Source organism: Phocoena phocoena, chromosome 19 (assembly GCF_963924675.1).
Source record: "Phocoena phocoena chromosome 19, mPhoPho1.1, whole genome shotgun sequence".
NCBI lineage: Eukaryota > Metazoa > Chordata > Mammalia > Artiodactyla > Phocoenidae > Phocoena > Phocoena phocoena.
Window position 1 is genome coordinate 1,653,681 of NC_089237.1, and position 21,844 is coordinate 1,675,524.

Consider the following 21,844-nt stretch of genomic DNA (forward strand, 5'->3'; position numbering starts at 1 on the left):
CTCCATCAAGCTGGAATACCTGAAGGGCTGCCCAGGACACGAAAAGGGGGATCAGATAAAAGACAGAACTTCTCCCTAAGGTATAACAAACATATAATAGGAGCTGCCGAAAGAGGACAGAGGAACCTTATTCAAAGGACAGGGGATGAGAATTTTGAGAATGGAAACAAGACATGAGTCCTCAGGTTGAAGACACATCGTCCTGAGCAGGACACAGAAGCATGCCCGCCTCTAGACACACGGCAGGGAAGCTGCAGGACCCTCAAGATAAAGACCTCTTCTTGGAGGTGAAATGGGGAAGAAAATCTATAAAATAACAATTGGACTTCTCAGCGGCAGCAAGACAGGGCAGAAGGATGAAATAATATCTGAAATGCAGAGGAAATTACTCTCAACTTATTCTTTATTCCGCTAAATAATCATTTAATGGTAATGATAAAAATCGCGACACGTGGACATAGAGAACAGACTGGTGGTTGCCAAGGGGGAGGGGGTTGGGGGAGGGATGGAGTGGGAGGGTGGGATGAGCAGATTTAAGCTTTTATTATACAAACAGAATGGATAAACAACAAAGTCCTACTGTATAGCACAGAGAATTATATCCATATCCTATGATAAACCATAATGGAAAAGAATATGAAAAAAAAGAATATATATATATATGTGTGCATAACTGAATCACTTTGCTGTATAGCAGAAATTAACACAGCATTGTAATCAACTATACTTCAATAAAAAAATAATAAAAATAAGAAATAAATAAAACTAAAGCAATACTCAAAGAAAAAAATAGTGTTAGGGTACAATAAGAATGAGGGTAAGACAGAGACATTTTCAGACAAAAAACTCAGTTTCCTAATCAAAGCCATTGATGAAAGATCACTGAAAGATGCACTCCAATAAAAAGAAAGTGGACCTGGAAAGAGGAAGTGGGATCCTAGGGGTGACGGTGAGCAAAGAGCTGGGTAAACATGCAGTTGAAGCTAAATCAGCATTGACTATAATAAACAATAGTGACAATCACAGGGACTCATTTGTTTAAAACCGTAATGGTACTAATAATAACATCAAGGCTGGCAAACTTTGACCCTGGAGCTAAATCCAGCAACAGCCTGTTTTCATATGGCCCTTGTGGTACAAATGTTTTTTCCATTTTTTGTGTGGTGGTAAAATACATGACATAAAAGTTACCATTTTAACAATTTTTAACAGTTCAGTGGCATTAAGTATATTCACGTTGTTGTACAACCATCACCACCATCCATCTCCAGAACTTTCTTCATCGTCCCACACTGGAACTCTATCCCATTCCCCTCTGACCCTCAGGCCCTGGCAACCACCCCTCTGCTTTCTGTTTCTATGAATTTGACGACTCCAGGGACCGCATATAATTGGAATCATACCGTATTTGTTCTTTTGCGACTGGCTTACTTCACTCAGTGTAACATCCTCAAGGTTCATCCATGTTGTGGCCTGTGTCAGCGTCTTCTTCCTTCATAAGGCTGAATAATATTCCACTGTATTGGGCTTCCCTGGTGGCTCGGTGGTTGAGAGTCCGCCTGCCGATGCAGGGGACGTGGGTTCGTGCCCCGGTCCGGGAGGATCCCACATGCCGCGGAGCGGCTGGGTCCGTGAGCCGTGGCCGCTGAGCCTGCGCGTCCGGAGCCTGTGCTCCACAATGGGAGAGGCTATGATAGTGAGAGGCCCGCGTACCGCAAAAAGAAAAAAAAATTCCACTGTATGGGTAGACCACATTTCAGTTATCCATTCTTCCACTGATGGACACTTGAGTTGTTTCCACCTTTTGGGTCTTGTGGATAAAGCTGCTATGAGCATGAATATGCAGATATCTGTCCACATCTGATCTCAGTTCTTTGGGGTATAGACCAAGAAATTGAATTGCTGGATCATAGGCATTTCTGTTTTTGATTTTTTGAGGAACAACCCTACTGTTTTCCAGAGCGGCTGCCCCATTTTACGTTCCACCAACAATACACAGGGCTCCAATTTCTCCACATCCTTGCCAACACTTGTTGTTTTCCGGGGTTTTTGATCGTAGCCCTCCTAACAGAGGTGAGGTGGCACCTCGTTGTGGTTTGAACTTGCATTTACATAAAGATTAGTGACATTAAGCATCCGTTCATATCTTTATTGTCTGTTCATTTTTGCTGACAAGACGGAAGGGAGGATGGATGCAGGGACGAGTATAGGAGTATTGTTTTGCTTCTTTATTAAGTATGAGAAGTAATCTGGGCGAAATGTTAACATGAGTTAATTCGAGGTGATGTGCATATGGCTGTTGGTCATGGTATTCATTGTATTTTTATGGATTTTTTAATTCCAAAATTGAATTTTAATGAACACACCCACAAAGAAAATAAGGTGCATTAGACTCCGTTGGAGTGCTTCTACCTGTTACAACTGGGGAAATCACACCTGCAGAATGAAGGTAGAGATGCTCTCCCCCCACAGCGCTGTAGTGAGAATGAAATGTGGCAGGAATTCATGGAGGGACTCTTTCAATGTAAGCCTGGAAGCTGTGGTTGTCCAAATCCCTAATTCCCCAAGAGAGGGACCTTCAGGACAACACAGCTTGGTGGCTGCCTACGGGTTGAGGAAGAAGAGCCGGTTAGAAGATGGAGAAAGGATTTCTTTCTCAAGGTTCTGAGCAGAGTCCTGCAGGAATTCGGCCCAGGACCAGCCCAGAGCATGGGCTTGGTCATGTCAGTTGAATCTCACTGGACCCCAGCACACTGTCTCACATGCAGTGCCCCCTCTCCCTAAACATTTGGTATCAGGAAGACAGAGGCAGGGACTTCCCTGGTGGGGCAGTGGTTAAGAATCCACCTGCCAATGCAGGGGACACGGGTTCGATCCCTGGTCCGGGAGGATCCTGCATGCCGCGGAACAACTAAGCCTGTGCGCCACAACTCCTGAGCCTGCGCTCTAGAGCCCACGTACCACAACTACTGAGCCCGCGTGCCACAAGAAATAAAAATAATAATAATAATTAATTAATTAAATAATGAGGGATGGAAGGGAAAGAATTGAAGGAAGACAGAGGCATTCGTCCTCAACGTGTGGCCATACAGCGCCCTCCCACCAGAAGTGGAAAAACTTGTTTTCTGACACCATTTATTCCCCCTGTACATCACCCCGCGCAGGCGCCTCCGGATGCCCCAGCCTCCAACCTCACCAGCTCAACGGAGGAGCTGACGAATCACTCAGGCTGAGGAGGGGGAGATGAAGGGGGCTTAATCAGGTTGCGGTGCCAGGAGTTGGAGCTGGACACAGAGAGATGACCCTCAAAGGGAGGAATTCTCTTGGCGCGGTCCACAGGCCAGGGAGGGAGTTTTCTTTCTGCACGAGGTTTTCGGCAGAGTCTCAACCCTTATCCGAAGCCTCTAGAAACAGGTCACAGGCCCCTCATCCCCTCAGGGCACAGCAGCCAGGAGACCGTGCGGCGACCCACCCCCCAGCCACCATCAGCTCCCACCTCGCCGGCTCCGGGGGTTCTGGGGCTGAGGACGGGGTGCGTGGGGAAGCCCAGTCCCCTCTGCTCCCCACGCCACCCCAATCCGGCTTTCCAACAAGCAAAGGACTTTCTCCACAGCAGGTCCCTGAATCCCTAAGGGGAAAGCCCAGCCGCCTCTCTTTGGGGAGCCATGAGCCTGGGACGCCCCCTTCTGGTGAAGTGTGGGGAGGGGACTGTCCCCAGAGCGAAGGGCGGGGCCTCTGAGGCTGAGGGAGGGAGGCCCCGTGTCACCAGACACACAGACCCCCCAGCTTGCCTTCTCTGCACGCTGGGACCCCAGAGCCCTCGGCTGATGCAGACGTCACGGTCCGTCTTCCGTTTCCTAAAACTAGCAACGGGCAGCATTGTCTCCTCTAAGGATAAACGACTTCACAGCCTCCAGGGGGCCACTGATGGTCCCCTCCCCAGAGGGCCAAGGGACAGGGACGAACGCCTGAGGACTCCTGGAGAAATGGCCCTGGTGGTCAATTGTCAAAAGGAGGAAAATAAGCACATTCCCAAAACTCTGACAAAGGTAACGGGATTCTGTCTCTGTTTCTACTGTGGCCCCAAAGACTGAGAATAAACCGGTAGGTGCCCACCACTCGCCCAGGTCCAGACAAGGTGCTGGACAGGTGTGCCCACCTGGTGGACCAAAAGGCATCCTTGCAGTCCAGCCTGTTGGGGAAGAGCGGTTGTGCCCTCTCTTCAGTTAAGTGAGGGGGTGTCACAGGGGCTTGGCTGTGCTCCAGAGTGAGAAGGGCAGGACTGGAGGAAAGTAAAGGTCAGTTGAGGCCACGAAGCAGAGGGGACGGAGGGAGGATCAGGTGCCCTGTTAGGGCAAAAGGATGCTGGCATCGGAGGGGCTGCACTGAAGGGAGTGGCTGCAGCCATTTGAATCTCGCCCCAGGCAACCGGAGATGTGACCACAACTAAGATGTGGACCAGGGGACGCTCAAGGGCCCAGAGAGGTCCTCATGCAACCAGCAAGGGGACTCGTGGTCCCTTCTGCCTATGGAAGCCGAAGCCAGAAAGCCCTCAAGGATCGAGGAAACCCCCCACCCAAGTAAGAGTCGGCAGGACGGGTGGTTTCTGTGTCAGTCAACTAAGTGCTTCCCTGTTCTCCCACCTCCCCGCTCCAGGGGCCAGTGAGCGGGAAAGGAGGAAAAGAAGCGCAGGGCAGACAAGAGGGAAGAAGCTGACCCCTGTCTCCGCAGCCCAGGCACCCCAGGCGGCCCAGCCCGGAGCAGCGCAGAGGCTGCAGGAAGGAAGGAGCTGGACCTCTGGACGAAGTGCTGAGTTTGCTCATTACGCTAACGTTTGAACTGCAAACGGAATTAGATCGAGATGGCTTTTGTCACCGACAGTGCCTGGAGTATTTGTTTTCTGGAAGGGACCAGAAAAGATACGGGACTCGCCAGAGCTTTCATTCAGGGTTAGGAGAAGAAAGAATGCACAGTGTAGGTTTAAAGGGAGAATGGGGTGTGTGTGTGTGTTGGGGGGGAAATACAGTTGTTTTCTTCTTGCAACCTATAAAGTTCTGAACAGACAAAAAGTTACATATGTATCACCTCATTTTATGTATCTCCAAATAACCCTAGGAAGAAGGTCAAATGATCACCTTGGGTTCACAGAAATCAAGGAGCCGTCCCAAGTTGGAAAGGGGCAGGGGGAGCTCAAGCATCTCACAACCCTACGATCCACCAAGGACCCACAGACCCACTTCCCCACCTTCTTCTGGGCAAAAACAGAGCTCCATAGGTAAGCAGCTTTCCTACCCCCCTTTCGTGGTGTTTGGCACCACACAGGCATTCCATCTGAATGAATGAAAAGCCACCCAGTCATGGGATAGAGCATGGCTGCATTTCATAAATATTTGCAAGCTATTTGGCTACATAAAAACTAATCAGCACTCCTGCCCCACCTCCTGCATCCTCCCATTTTTCCCATCCCCCAACCAAGCCAGTGTAACCATCCAGTGTGGGAGTGCCTATGTGTCCACCAGTACCCGTTCTCCCCACCTTCCTTCCCAGTATTAGAACCTCCGGAAGTTCAGCTAGTCACAAGCTGGACTAACGAAAGACTACAATTCCCAGCCTCCTTTGCACCCAGGTGTGGCCACGTGACCAAGTACAGGCCAATGGGAGGTGGGTGGAAATGACACCCTCTCCTTCCTCTCTTCCCACTGTCTTCCCAGGCATGACCGTGGACACGGGGGTGGTGAATCAGCATCAGTCACTACCCCAGGGCCGTGGTTGTCCACCTTGTCTGGACCTTGGGATCACCTGGGCAAAGGCTCTAAAACAGCCCTCTGATGCCAGGGCTCCACTTCCAGATTCTGACTTGATTGGACCAGAAGATTCTAATGTCCAGACAAGACAGCGAATAATCATACCAGCGCCGGGGGTGGGGGTGGGGTGGAGCAGCAAGGTGAAAACACCTCGGTCCCTGGATTTCTGCTCTTCCTTGGAGCCCACTCACCTGGGCCGCCTCCTGCCTTTGAGCAAGGATGTGACAGAGACAGAAACTCCTCCACGTGTGAACCACTGCCTCCCTTCCAGGGTTCTTTGTTACTGCTCTTTGGCCTGGACCTCACCTAGTCCAACCCGGGAATCCTCCAGTCTCCCATAATTGATGCTGGGAGCCGTGTGGGCTTGGTTTCTCCGTGGGACCCTGGGGGCCTAGGAGTACAGCCGCCTAACACAAGTATGCAAGTCCAGGGTTGGAATCCTCCTGATTTCGAGACACACTGGCTGCTGGTAGGGTATGGATTTGCCTTTAATCTCACTGTAGATGAGCTTTGCAAGTAAAGGCATCAAATTAACTGGCCTGCTCGCCTTCCAAGAAAGATCTGGCCGATTTCGCTTACTCTCTGGGAGAAATGTTTCCTTTCCCTTAGACGAGGGACTCTTGTGAGCCCCGAAGAGTGGATTCTGTAGAATCTGAGACACTCTTTCAGTGGTGAAACATCTGTGTTCCCTGCAGGGGCAGTGAGTCGAGGTCTTGGGCACACACCTACCTGCATTCATCTGTAGAGGCGTGCAGAGAGATGGCTCAGCGGCCCCAGTACTTATGGGCTAAATAAGGTAAGTTGTCTGAGGTTAAAAGCAAGTGAGGGGCTCCTACCTGCTAAATGGATTCTGATGAAGCTGAGGATTAAAAGTGAAGAGAGCATGAGGGTTTGGCAAATCACTTACTATCTTTTTTCCTACGAGGACTTTGCAGGCAACTTTTAAGAAATGTTTTATTCACCATGTAACCCTTAATCTCAACCCACTGACCAATCCAAGTATGAGCCCAGCGGGACCCTTTGGGGCAACATTTCAGGGCTTTGGGCAGAAACCAATGACAGTGTCGAGCAGCACAGGGCGTCACCCGTAACTCCTATTCCAGGGCTTCTCCACGGCGGCATTGACATTTTAGACCAGAAGGTCTTCTGTCATGGGGTGTGGGCTGCCCCGTGCACTGTAGGATGTTTAGCAGCGTCCCTGGCCTCTGCCCACTCGATGCCAGGATCACTCCCCGCCCTAGTCATGGCGTCTGAAAATGTCTCCAGGCCCTGCTCAAGGTTCCCTGCGGGCAGAGCTGGACCCTGGCTGAGAACCGGTGCTCTAGATGAATTCCACGAACTGAGAAGTCACAGCGGAGTCCGCAAGGGCTCAGCGCAGACTGCACCCATAGGGGGCGCTCCGTCAATGCTTGTTGGGGTTCCATCAAGGCGTGTTAATAACTGGAGAAGAGGTGGGCGGCGCGCACCGAGGCTCAAACCTCCAGAAGTGCCTCCTACGTTCGTGCAGCGGACGTGAAAATGTGCGCTCAGGGGGCAAATGGACCGAGGGTCCCCAGCACGTCCACACCACGGCCAGGCTGCCCACAGGGGCTCCCAGCCAATGACCTTGCTTGGTGGGGGTCTTAAGGCAGAACCATTCTCACAAGACACAGGCTCAAGGACACCCGGGCAGCCTGGCCAAAACTTTCTTGGAAATGCTCCGCCATCTGAGACTCCCTGCCCACCGCCTCCCCAGAGGTCAGCCCCGCACCATGGTCCGAGAGCCCTCACCCTGTTCTCCAGCCTCCACCCATCATCCTTCACAGGTGTCTCCCCCAGCAATCCCCTTGCCCACCTCATCCCATCTTGGCCTCTGCTTCTGGGTGGATCGGAGCACACCTGGCATTCTAGAAGGATGCCTTTCCCCAGCCCCCTCTTCCTGTGTGATGCCACAGCCTGGGACTTCCTCCCGGGGTTGCGGCGGGGGGTGGGCTCCGTTGATGAGAGCATCACATAAAAACCAGTTTAGACCGGGAGGGAGTTCTTTGAAGTGATTCAGTTCCCTTTGTCCAGAAAACCAAAGAAGACTTGAGATTATCTCATAAATAGCTAATAAAACCAGAAACACACTAACATTCCAATCCAAAAACACTTTGACAGGGTAACCTTTTATCAGTTTTAAGGCGGCAAGTCAAGTCCTCTGGTCCACATGCCTTTCTTCTGACCAAGGGTCAGGGTCGAGGGAAGGGGCTGGCCAGGGGGAGCCCTGCCAGAGCACTCTTCTCCATCATCCATCCATCCTGTCTCTCCAGTCCCCAAATACGATCTTAATGCACTTTGGTTTAGAGCAAGCATGTCCCGCGGCCCCATCCAGCCGAGTGTGCAGGAGCGACTGCCTAGCCCGAGGCCCCGGGCTCAGCTAGCTTTGCCCGCGGCCAGGCTCTCCCAGGGGCAGATGACCTCCTTTTCTATGGCCTGGTCACTCCGTTCTCCTGTCCTCGTGTCCTCCGAGTCCACCAGGCAGGTCCCGCTCCCTGTAGGCACGTCCATTTTGATCTGGAAGAAGCTTCAGGCGCAAGAGGAAAGCAGGTGGGTGGGGATAGGAGGTCACCAAATCCCCAGCTCACCCTGACATCCCTGAAGGGGTGTGGACACAGGTGCATTTGCCAAAGGCTGTGTGTGCAGGGACTGGCTGGGCAGATCCCTTTCACTGGGGAAGGAGGGAGGCTCCTATTTTCTTGCTGAGTGAAGAATAATTCAGAAAATGCTTTACTTTCATTTTCGAGGGGCTTTTGAGTTTTTATGGTTTTGATGAATTCCGGATGTTCCTATAGAACATGCCAGGACTTAATCTCAGCCCCTTTAAACTGCCTTCTCATGAAGTGGTGGCCACTGAGAACAGAGGTTTTAAAAGCCCCAAGCCTGTATGTGTGGCCTGGCTGTGGCCACAAAGCTAGAACATTCCCTCAGCAGAGCCAGTTGGGAGGAATCAACAGCTATGTTCGCCGTGGATCCTGACCCCTCCCCTCCCCCATCCCCGGATGCACAGTGCACGGATACTTGGGTATCCATGGCAACCTAGGACCCCAGCAGGCGCCTTCTTTCAACCAGACGTGGCAGGGCCCAATGCAGGAGCCTGTTGGTTGGTGCAAGGTTGCCCCCCCACCTGCTGTCTCCCCCCCAGACCAAATAAAGATGGGGGCTGATTCTTTGTTTTGCATTGTCTGTAACTTTTCTTTCTGCCCTGGTCCGGGAGTGATCAAGCGCCCCTCAGAGCCTCTGTTCTGCACCCAGGAGCTGCTTCGGGGCAGGGGGTCCTCAGAGGTGGGAACAGCAGCACCCACGATGGGGTTTAGAGGGGCCTCCCCTGCGCAGAGACTGGACACTGTCAGCACCCCTGCAGCCCCTCTGAGCCACCGGGCAGGTGTGTGCAGGAGGGGGTGGGGGAGGGGAGGGAGTGCGGGGGCCCAGCACCACCTGTGGGTCCCACTGCTGCCACTGAGCTTTCCGGCCCTTTAAAAAATGCGATGGATTCATTAGATTAACGTCTTAGGGGTGGAGCAGGGTGGGTGGAAGAGTATAAAAAGGGGAAAAGAAGATGGAAAAGAAAGAGCCTCGGTCCTCACCAGACATCCACGTGCACCCGCGCGTGCACACACAGACAGACACACACACACACCCCTCCATCACACACACACACGCCCACACGTGCACACACACACACACACCCCTCCATCACACACACACACGCCCACACATGCACACACACACACACACACCCCTCCATCACACACACACCCCTCCATCACACACACACACCTCCATCACACACACACATACACCCCCTCCATCACACACACACACACACACACACACACACCCCTCCATCCTTACTTGGCTGCTCTCCGGGACCTTGGTCGTGGCAGCTGCCGGCCCGCCTCCCCCAGCGGCTGCACCTTCCCGTGGGGCACAGGGGGGCACCTGGGGGAGAGCCTGGCAAAGACCGGGGAGGCCAAACAGCCTCGTCTCAGGAACCGGCCGAGGGACAGGGCCACGCTGGCCTTGGGAGGGGCCCGGGGCCGGGGCTGGTCCGCGGAGGCCCCGCTGGTCTCAGCATCCGAGCGCCCGCGGGCGGCCTCCCGCTCCGGCTCCTCGCCCGGGGAGCCCTCCAAGGCCACCTTGATGGGCGAGGGGCAGACGGTGCTGCTGGGCCGCCGGAGGAAGCGGCTGGGCGAGGGGAAGGGCCTCCGTGGCGAGCGGCAGCGCGGGGAGCGGGGGCTGGACGGAGAGGAGGGCAGGGGGGCCCCGGTGTACACGGTCAGGTGAGGGCTGGGGGCCGCGCAATGGTCCGGCTGCAGAGAAGGAGGGAGAGAGAGCGCGTAGTGAGCGGCGTGGCTGGTCCACGGCCCGCGGGCCGCGCTCGGCTGACTCGGCCACCTGGGCCGACGGCACGCGGCACAGAGACCTCCCACCAAGGGGCCTGCCCGTCCCCAAGCCCTGGCCACGTCCCCAGGGCTGGGGTTTGCATCCCAGGGCACAGACGGCCCTTCTTCCAGGCCTGGGACACGGGGTGTGGCCAGGCTGGATTTCCAGTCGGCCTTGGACTCCGCCCCCAACGAGCAACGCCTGCACCCACCGTCCATCATGCCCTCCCTTCTCCATCCTCGGGACCGCCTAAAGACTGGAGGCATCTAACACCCTTTTCACAGAGCAGCGGAGGTGCCAGGAGGAGAGCTGATCCTTCCAGGCCTAAGACCACCCGTCTTGTCCTGAGCCCCGACCCACGTCCACGGGTCACCCCGGGGATGACCGGGCCCACCCTTTCCCACGCCCTTCCCCGCAGGCAGCGCAGCAGGACCTGGACCTTCCGCGGAGAAGGAGCCTGGAAACACAGACAAGGAGGTTATCGGTGGGGAAAGGGGAAGTAGGTCAGCAGATCAGCCTCCCTGGGCCACGGGGGCCGACCAGGGGGCAGCAGCGTGGGGTCAGGCAGGCTGTCGGGAAGGAGCCCGAGAGCTTCATCTGAGCTAACGGCGAAAGCGAGAACCCTGAATCGTCGGCAGGAAGGCTCTCTGCTCTCACCTCCCCTCGGCCTGCTCTGTGTGCCCCTGTCACCCCGAAGGCCTGCCCTGGCCATGTGCCACATCAAAGCCCAGTGTGGATGGAGCTGGGGGCTGTGCTGGTCCTGGCGGGGAGAGGGCTCCTGGGACAGCTGGACCGACACTGCCTCCAAGAGAGAAATGCCTCCAGGGAAGAAAAACCCTCTTTGGAAGTGTCACAGCCACACAGATGTCCCGCTTAGAGGGAGCCACCTGCCCCCGGGGGCCTGGGCACTGCCCTGGGGCCCAAGGAGGGCAGCTCCGGGCGCTGAGCTGGAGTCTGCTGGCTTCTGAGGCGTGTGCTGGTCCCGACCTGAAGAGGGAAGGGCACATCCGAGAACAGCCCTGAGAGGAAAAGCAAGGCCAGGGGGCCACAGGGAGCTTTGCCGCCGGGGTTGGGGAGAGCGGTCTCCACTCTCCCACCAGCTCCCTGAAGCTCAAGCAACACTCGGTTCTGAAACAGCAGCTCGGAGGCACTGATGCTGTTCCACTGCTCAGACAGGCCGACAAACCAGAGCTGAGGCCCGGAGCCGAGGCCACTGGGTTATTATACTAATCATCATTGTGATTATTGCTGACATGCAGGGACAACCGAGCAAATGTGAGTTTCTGGGCTAAGCACTTTATGTGGACTATTGCATTTATCTCCCAGAGCCACTCGGTGAGGCAGTCAACTCTTACTATGCCCATTTCACAGACGGGAAAACCAAGGCTTCTAGAAGCTAAGCCCCAAGAATGCGGGGAACGGTGAGCAGATTTTGCAAAACCAGGCTCACTGGCTCCGTAGTTTGCGTGTGTCACGCCAGTCAGATGTCTCAGTGCAGGCTGCAGGTCAGAATCACGCAGGGTGCCCGTTACAAATGCAGATCCCAGGCCCACCCCAGACCCACTGGAGGAGAACCTCACGGGGGGCACTCAGGGAAAGCAAAGTCTCACAAACTTTGCTTGTGAGAAGGAGATGCTTTGCAAGTAAGCAAGACCCAGTAAGTTCGCGGAGCTGTGCACTGCGCTTCCGACACCTGTGTCCTACAGGGCACAGTCTGCAAAGGAGAATAACAAGAGGGATGGCTGGGCCCTGATGAAGGGTTTGGGAGATGACTGCCAGGTGTACGGCCCTGCAGTTTATGAAGCACTTAACGATGTGCCAGGTGCGCAGAGCATCTATTACCACCCCATTTTAGAGACCAGAATACTGAGGACCAGAGGGGTTCAGTACCGTCCCCATGCTCCCACCACAAACCAGTGAGTGTGGAACACAGAACTCTACGGTGGCACCAAGATGCCTGCCCCTGCCCTTCAGGATGGGTGTGAGCTGTGGATGTCACAGGGCAGTCATCCCCGAGGTCAGGCTATGGCATACGGCATAGGTGACTCTAAAAGGAATTATCCCGGCGACCCTGATCTCATCACCTGATCCCTTCAAATCTGAGTCTAGAAGCCAGAGAGACAGAAGTCAGAGAGTTCCGGAGCATGGTTAGGAATTCAACGAGGGAGGAGTTCTCCATGGTTGGCTTTGAAGATGGAGGGTGGGGAACGTGCAGCAAGGAGTTTGGGCGGCTTCTGGAGGCTGAGAGCAGCCCTCAGCCGACAGCTGGCAAAAAAAATGGGGCCCTCAGTCCCATGACAAGAGACGGAATCCTTCCAACAACGTGGAAGAGCCCCCAGATGAGAACACACACAGCCTCGCGACACCTTGACTGTGTACCCTGAACAGAGACCTGCCCAGTCTCACCTGGCCACCTATGAGCTGGTAAATGGTGCTTGTTGGTGCTAATTTGTCCCTCGGGGATTGCTAACTAATATAGTGACCAAATGAGACTCTGACTCCAGATCCGTGTAACCCCAAAGGCTTTGCTTTTCCTACTGATCCACGCTGCCAGCCCGTAGCCTGGGGGTTTTGTACGGGACTTGGGGTCCTGGGCCAAAACGCCAAACTAGGAACCAGGCTTTATTCAGAGAGATGGAGAGGCATCGAGTTAAGCGAGGACACACCCACCCCCAGTTCATTACCTTAAATCCCACTCACTCAGAATTTGCGGTCAACTCCTGCTATAATCCTCACTTTACAGATAAAAACACAGAGGCTCATGGAGATGATGAAGCTCGACCAAGACGATACAGCTTAGGACAGCCAAGCCCCGCCACACACCCCCGCCCAATTCTGGCCCTTCCTCTCCACCCCACTCCTCCGCCCAGCACCTGCTTTATTCCAGGATGAATGACAGGACACGTTAGGAAGGTGGCTACTGTCCTGCTTCACTTACCTGGCCTGAGAAAGTCCCTTCTTCTGGGCAAACAGGCATCAGCCCGACTGGCCCTGGACACTCTGAGCAAGATGCCTTTTTCTACCCACTCCCACCGCGACCCTGGCCCCTCCCATACCCACCACGGCTGTGAAGCAGCAAAGCAGCGGTGTGCGAGGCACGTGGCGAAGAAATGACGCAACAGAGACACAGTGAAGCCGTGCTTGGCTTTGTTTTGTGCTGCTGTTTTATTCTGCTGCAGAAGGAGCGCGACACGGAGCGCGGTCAGTGGCACGAGAACACGAGCACAGGCTTTCAATGAAAGGCAAAGCAGACGATGCGGAGACGCGACTCACTTTCCGTACAGAAACTGGCTGAGAATTTGCAGGAGACCCTGTGGCCACTTCCTGGGAGCAGGTAGGTGGAGAGGGCCACCTTCCGGGGGCCACATGCCATGCACCAGTCCCCCCTTCCCAGCCCCTCTCACTCGCCCTTTCCCTGCTGCCCCCGAAAGCGAATGAGCACAGTTGGCCCCGTGGGGAAAAATCCATGTGGGCGAACACCCCATTTCTCCTACCGGTCAGCTCATCTGCCACCGCCCAGCACAAGACCTTCCCATCTTGAACAGACAAAACTGGGGACCCATGGACTGACCAGTCACTACACTGCTGCTGGTCAGCCCTCTGCAGACATACGACGTGCCATCAATTCCCCACTCTCTTCCCCTCAAATATATCCTAATGGTCCCTGGAGAGCTAGACTCTGAGAGAGAAGAGAAAGTAAGATGGTTTGGGTCAACAAGGCTTTAAATACACCTCAGGAAATGCCCTAAAGAATAATGAACCACTGTGCTGGGCAAAAATGCAAGGAAGAACAAGCTTACTTTAAGACCATGAAGCTACTAGGGTTGGTGATGATGATACTGATGACAACGATGACGACAGTGATGGCGATGATGGTGATGATGATGGTGGTGATGGTGATGATGGTGATGGTGTGATGGTGATTGTATGATGGTGATGATGGTGGTGATGGTGATGATGGTGATGGTGTGATGGTGATTGTATGATGGTGATGATGGTGGTGATGGTGATGATGGTGGTAATGGTGATGATGGTGATGGTGATGATGGTGATGATGGTGATGATGGTGATGGTGGTGATGGTGATGGTGGTGCTGATGGTGATGATGATGGTGGTGATGGTGATGGTGGTGATGATGGTGATGATGATGGTGGTGATGGTGATGATGGTGATGATGATGGTGGTGATGGTGATGATGATGATGGTGGTGATGGTGATGATGGTGATGGTGTGATGGTGATTGTATGATGGTGATGATGGTGGTGATGGTGATGATGGTGGTAATGGTGATGATGGTGATGGTGATGATGGTGATGATGGTGATGATGGTGGTGATGGTAATAATAATGATGGCTGTGATGACGATCACGGCAGCTAGCATTTACTGAGCACTTATATGCCAGGCATTTTCCTAGGCACTCTACTCCCTAGCCCTTGTATTTCCACTCAACCCTCACAACAAAAGCAGTCCTTTCTCTAAAATCCAAGCCTGAAAATGAATCCTGGTACCTTATGGCATAACTTATATTCTAGCATCAGATATACACCACATGGGTAGAGAAACTCAAGCTGTCTACAATATGGCATTAGTGGAATTAAGATGGTGCCTAAGTGCGTGGCAGGATAGAGAATATCATAGTAATTTAAATGTATCAATACTATTGTCCAAATAAATACTATTTTTACACCATTTGAGATTCAGATGGACCCTGTGGGGCTACTGTTAGTGCATCAAAGCTGGCAGGAGCAGATACCAGTGGCTGGAGTCTAGAAGCAGACACACTTCCAAAACCTCAAAACTAGGTAGGGATCCTTTCTACCAAACATGAGAATTTCCTGGTGCACCCCCCTCGACCCCCCAGGCCAGACAATTCTCCCCCATCTCTGTGCTCCACTAGTGTGTTGCACACCACCCAGCCTATATCGCCTCCATGTACCCTTGTCAGCCCCTTGAGGGCAGAAAACACCTCGTCCATTTTTGCATCTGTGCCATAGCACCCACCATGGGCTCTCACACAAAACGGGTGTTTAAAATACATTTGTGGATGGAGATTAAGAGGTACAAACTACTAGGTATAAAATAAATGATACTAGGATGTAACGTACAGCACAGGGAATATAGCCAGCGTTTTATAATAAGTTTAAGTGGAGTAAAATCTATAAAAATATTGAATCACTGTTGTACACCTGAAACTAATATAATATTGTAAACCAACTATACTTTAATAATAAAAAAATATATAGAATACACTTGTGGAACACATCCAGAAGTGAAGCCATGTGTCATCTCCCTTCCTTCAGAAGGGTAATGTGGAAGCACTCATCCGTCCAATAAGGAACGATAACCTACTTTGTTGACATGTCTGTGCCTCTCCTTTGACTGGGGATTCTTGTGTGTCTGACACTGAGAAGGTTTCCATCGATGCGTGCGCCACACCTACTATGTGTCTGACACAGAGCACTGGGTACTCTGCAGGAGGATGACAGACACATGAAGCAGACACGTCTCATGAGTGAGGAGTGGGCTGGTGAATCGTTGAGTCAAAGACGAACAAGACATACTCTGTGTCCTGAAGAATTCAAGGTGCATTTCAACTCTCCCACCACCCTACCACCATTTTGCTAGGTGTGTAACCTCAGCTCATACAGGGGTAACTAGGATGGAGGGCAAATACCTCCAGTTCCATGCTTCTCAAACTTTCCCACAGAAGTAGGCCCAACAGCAGGAGAACTGGGCAACCATGCTCTCCCAGGAGTCTGAGGGCAAAAGCCTGAACCCGCCACAGCCAGGCATGAGATATCTTTGACGTCTCAGCTTTTATGTTAAAAAATTCACGTACAGCTTGCAGTCTAATTCGTAATATATTCATGATTATTTTAATGTGAAATTTAAAAAACTATCTAACTTCCCTCCCATTGCAAATCTTCAAGTAAAATTGATGGCCCAGGCTGGGTATGCTCCTGGAATTCACTGACTCTGGTTTGAGAAACATGGATCTGGTCCCAACCCCTCATTTCAAAAATTATGAAGCAGAGAGGTGAAGTGACTTGCTCACGACCACATGGCTAGCGACAGAATGAGGACAAGAGTCTAAGAGGCCTTGTCCAAACCCGGGGGTCTTTCCACCCATCCATCCATCCATCCATCCATCCATGTAATATGTTTATGCAGAATTCACTAGGTATAAAGCATCAGATTCCAAATAGTGAGTGAGATACGGTCCCTTCCCTCCTGTCACTCAGTTTACAATGGCTCATCACCTGAAATTTCTGCTTGAGGCGCTCCCCCTGCGTTGGAGGACTCCAAGATTCTTCAAAAGAGAGATGAACAAAGCATCTCTGTAGTTGCTCTTCCCGAGTGTAAACTAGTCTATGACTGGGGAAGACGGGGAGATTAATAGAATCCCTTTGCTAACGTGAAACCAAGAGCCTCAAACCTCTTACAACGGCCTGGAAAGCCCGCGATGGCCTGCCTGCCCACCTCTTGGACCTCATCTTGTACCACTGCCCCTTTGTCTACCAGGCTCCTGTCATCTGGCCTTTCAGTCTGAGCCATTTCCCGCCTCTGGGCCTTTGCTCATACAGCTCCCTCTGCCTGGAAAGTTCTTCCTGCCTCACCTGCACTCCTTCTATGGCCAAATGTTTTTCATCCTCTGCTTACCCGCCGCCACCTCAGAGAGTCCCCCTGAGTCCACACACGCCGCGTCCTCTACTACGGCACTGTATATGCATTAAAGCACATTCTATGGGTTTTATCATATTTTTGTTTGAGTTGCCGATTACAAGGATGGCCTCAGTTCTTCAGCCCTCCACATCTCCCTGTCTTTTGCCAGAAGACTTTGAAATTTCTCTCACTGAAGAGGAAGAATCGATTTCCCCAGCCCTTGATTCTAGGCTGGATTTGTGACTCGCTTTGGTTATTAAGATGAGGCACCAGTTCCAGGCCTTCATCTCAAGAATCTTACGTTCTTCCACCGAGTCCCCTGCAATTTTGCCATCCTCATGGGATCATGCCCAGGCCAGGCTGTTGAAGGATAAGAAACATGTGAGCAGAATCCTTCAACTCATCCCGGCCTAGGCTGCCACAGATCAACCCTCACCAGGCGTGGGGATGAGCCCCACGAAGATCAACAGAACCTCAGAGATGACCCTATATGCATAAGCCATGAACACTTACTCTTCTATACCACTCTAGTTGTGTGCTTGTTTGTTACACAGCAGCAGCTACCTAATACACTTGGCTTCCTTATTTTTTTGTCAGTCCTGGACTATAAGCTCCATGAGGCAGGGAACATGTCTATTTTATTCACCAATGCCTGGCACATAATATGTGCTCAGTTAATTTGCTGAGTGAGTCTTCTTGATGTAGAAGGTCGGTACCTGCTCATCCACTTGCTTTATCTCTTTTGCATTCTTACACAGGTGTACAGGAGCAAACCCAACTTCAAGAATTACCTTTAGGCCTCCAAGGTCAGAGCTGGAACTGTCCTGACCACCCCACCCCCCACCCCTGACCACAGGCTGGCCTAATCTAAAGCTATGGAGGAGGGAAGCACCAACATCTAGATAATATCCCAAAGAGTACTATCTTTGACCCTGACTCATTTTGAAAAGGTCACAGACCTCTAACCATCCCTCCTCCCATGAATGAAGACATCGGCACCTTCGTCCTTTAACCAAAAAGATGCTCCATTTTACCTGGACTTCTCTGGAGGCCTCTGGCCTATGTCCTTCATTCCTACAAGCTACTAATTCCCCTGGCATCATGTAAAAGGGGGATGGGGAGGCAAAAGCGAAGGAGAGAGTCCACCAACCCTCAAAACTTAGGACTAAGAACAAGCTCAAAAGAAATGTCTCAGCAGAGTTTCTCCAGGCAGGTGTGACAGAGGGGCCCCAGGAAAGGGCATCTACAGGGGAGCCCTGCAGCCAGCCCCTGGTTGGGGCGCCCCGTCCCCGGCTGCTTTAGAGGCAGAGTCTAAATTGGACAAACGGGAGGAGGAGCTTTGGACGCTACTGGAAACAAACATGCGGAACGACGCCCTGGGGGTAGTTAACCACGCCCTTCTCGCCAATGGCGGTTCACGAAGCAGCTTTTCTCTCTGGTTCTCACCCCCAAGGACTCCGGAGGGTAAGACAGGCGATGTCACAGCAACGGAGTCAGGTGCAGCCCCCCTCTCCCCGCCTTCCCCGTGCCCGCCCGGCCCCTTGGCGATCTGGAGGGGTAAGAGGAAGCCCAAGACAGGGGTCCGAGGAATCGGGGGTGAACCCGACTGGCCCACCGCTCCCTGAATGGGGCGCAGAACCCTCTAGACTCTCCCCCACCCCCAGGAATAAATAAGTAACTGTGCATTTATTTGGGAGGCAGCTCTTTTCTGAGTTGGCTCCTGCGATCCAGTTTGCTCATGACCTGGGTGATGTCCACCGTGTTGGCCGCTTCCCGAGCCTTGGCTTCTTCTTCCAGCTGCCTGAGGATGACGGGGCTTGGGCTGGAGCGCAGGGTACGCCGCATGAACCGGAGGCTCGAGCTGAAAGGGAGGAGAGAACAGTGGCTGGCGGAGGGCCACGCGCTCCCCGAAGCGACACTGGCACACCTGGCGGGAGGTGAGGCCGGACTCTGTATCGGCCCCTTATCCCCGCGGGGAACCTCACGGGGGGCCCTCAGAGGCACATCCAGCCGTGGCTCTTTTCTCCCCGCTGGGAGGATGGGACCAGACTGAGGACCAGCTGCCATCATATCTGAGGCTTAGACGCGGCCAGGAAGACTCAGACGGTGCCAAGTACAGACTACCGTTCATGAGGTTTAGAAGTCAACGAGGCATCTTATCTTCCTGGAGGCCCTTCCAGAAAGAAGCGGACGAGGAGGGTCTGGATACTGGAAACCCAGGGGCTCCGGCCCCCAGGGAGAATTGGAACGCTTGTTTTCAAAAGCCAAGGTTCTGGGGCTTCCCTGGTGGCGCGGTGGTTGAGAGTCCGCCTGCCGATGCAGGGGACGCGGGTTCGTGCCCCGGTCCGGGAAGATCCCACGTGCCGCGGAGCGGCTGGGCCCGTGAGCCATGGCCGCTGAGCCTGCGCGTCCGGAGCCTGTGCTCCGCAACAGGAGAGGCCACAGCAGTGAGAGGCCCTCATAGCGCAAAAAAAAAAAAAAAAACCCCACAAAAGCCAAGGTTCTGGAAAGGAAGGAAAGAGCGGGGCCATCAAGGAGCGAGCCTGCACGGGCAGAGCAAGGGGACGGGTCCTGAAGAGGGGTGATGAGCAGGCGTGCGCTGTGCACCCGCACCAGACCCGGCGGACCCTTCCTCCAAAGCACTGTGCGCATGCGCGAACCGTCAGCCCCTTCAACAAAAGCCAGTCGTGGATCCCCGACCCCAAACTCTCCACCACGACCTCGGGAGCCAAGACAAAGCTCTGAGTGAGGCAGGTGATGGAGAGCAGGCTTGGAAAATGATAATTTCAGCAGCAAGGGGAGACTTAAAACCTAGGACCTCCCCCAAATTTCAGGACCACGTAAGCCCCTGGAACTCCAGCATCCACCCTAGGGAGGAAGAGGGCTCCCCTACCCGTAAGTCAGGGGTCCCACCAGCCCTGCCTGCCTGGAGCTCCATTTAACTTGTTCTGAAAAAATTAAGTTTTGTGCGCTGTCTCACGCCTGAGAGTCACGGGGCAAACTCATACCCGCCCTGCCTTCCCCACATAGTTCCAGGCCGGGCTTCCCACGTCCCACGGGGGTGTTCTCACTCGCGGTAGCGGTGACAGCATCACCGGACAGCGGTACCCGACCTCACAGCCGAGCACTGCACCTGTGGTCTAGTGCCGCCCCAGCCAAGCACCCGGATGCCCCACAAAAGATCTCAGCTGATTTCTCAGGTCTGTGCCAACTTAAAAAACATCTGGAGAGAGACATACGAAGCTCTCCTCCCTTCCCCACTACTTTCTGGCAGAACTTCTGGAGCTATTATGGCCCTTTCTTGTGGCTTAAAGAAAAGCTTTCAAGTCCCCAGGGACACTGAACTCCCTTCCTTACCCCGTGAACCTAGAAGAATAGCACCACAAAGACCTCCTTTCTCTCCTTTTCATAACAGGGCCATTATCCTCAAGAATGAAACCAAGTTGGGGTTTTTTTTTAAGCTCCTTTGACAAAGGCTCTGGTCCAACCACCCCTCTTTTGAATTGACTGGAGACTATGGAAAAAGAGCCCAGCGTGGGCTGAGCTGGCAAACGGGGCGGAGAACATCTACTAAGGGGGGGCCAGGGGAGGGGCGGACAGGACATGCGCTGGTGCTGGGAAAACCTCCGCCAAAGTCCTGCGTCTTTGTTCAAGCTGCCGTGCGGATACTCTTTTGAATCTTCAGTCCCTGTTGAGTTTTCTTTTTCCCCAAAAAAAGGAGCCCAAACTGCCCCTCAGAACATTTCATCCTTTGCCCAAGGGCTCTGCCAGATGGGATATGCTCCACATCTCCAATGAGGAAGGTGAGAAAGAATAAAGAAGGCCGTCCCCCTGGCTCAGCAGGAATTACTTAGTTTCCCTGTACCTTTTCCCTAAGAGTCTATATTTTTCTTGGGGTGCAATCTGCTCTCCTCTCCACAGTCTTAGGCCATTACAAAGGACATTACCAGGGTGTAGCTAAATTAATTCCTACACATCGGTTTGGAGGTGGAGAAGCGTAGCAATTAAAAAGCCAATGAGATGCTTCCATTTGTAATAAAGGTCATTATCCCAGCTCATAATCAAAACTCTTTGAAACCAGTGTTAGGGAAACAAAAGTCACTGGCAGTAATTACTACGCGCATCTTGCCAGCATGATTTCAGAGCATGGTGAGAAATACTTCCCAGTCCCCAATATTTTCATCCAGCAAATATCTTGATAATAGCCGTTTGGCTGAAAGAGACCCTCCTTTCCCTGTAAACAAAGCAGCAGGCAATGAGTGACTGCAACCCATTCTACTTGCCTTCTCTTGGTGGTTTCCTGAGGTTCAACCGCTCTGGCCAGCATTTCCTTATAGACTGGGGATTTCAAGTAGCGGGCATAAGAGTCCTAGCGGGAACAAGAGAAAAACAGTTATTATGAGAGGGAAAGTGTCACATCAAACGAATACACTGGGGCTTCCCTGTGGCGCAGTGGTTGAGAGTCTGCCTGCCGATGCAGGGGACACGGGTTCGTGCCCCGGTCCGGGAAGATCCCACATGCCGTGGAGCGGCTGGGCCCGTGAGCCATGGCCGCTGAGCCTGCGCGTCCAGAGCCTGTGTTCCACAACGGGAGAGGCCACAGCAGTGAGAGGCCCACGTACCGCAAAAAAAAAAAAAAAAAAAAAAAAGAAACGAATACACTGGCCGTTTCCCCAGCCTTCCCTCGGCAGTGAGATTGCAAAGTTAAGAGGATTTGTATCCTTGTGTGCAAGGCATTCAGATGTGTGTCTACAGCCACGGCGCTCAAGTGTGGTCCCCATGCGGCAGCGTCCATTTCACCCGGCCACTTGCTAGAAATGCACATTCTCGGAGACCCGGGGAGTGGGACATGCTGAGTCTTGGCCAGATGCTGCCGCCCTTCACACTAGAGAACCCGGGTCCACAGCCGCCCCCAAAGAATCTCGAGGGCTCTCCAGCGAAGTACGCACGAAACAGCAGACCCTTGCTTCCA

General features: G+C 53.1%; 1 protein-coding gene across 1 annotated transcript in view; it reads right to left on the reverse strand.

Moving 5' to 3' along the window:
• Nucleotides 1–18,558: 18,558 nt before the first annotated feature.
• Nucleotides 18,559–21,844, reverse strand: part of RGS9 (regulator of G protein signaling 9) — a 53,403-nt gene continuing 50,117 nt past the window's right edge. The window contains exons 16-17 of the mRNA XM_065896403.1: nt 21,156–21,241; nt 18,559–18,733 (exon numbers count right to left, since the gene is read on the reverse strand). Of these exons, the coding sequence (XP_065752475.1) occupies nt 18,559–18,733; nt 21,156–21,241 (261 nt within the window). The remainder of the gene's footprint in view (nt 18,734–21,155; nt 21,242–21,844) is intronic.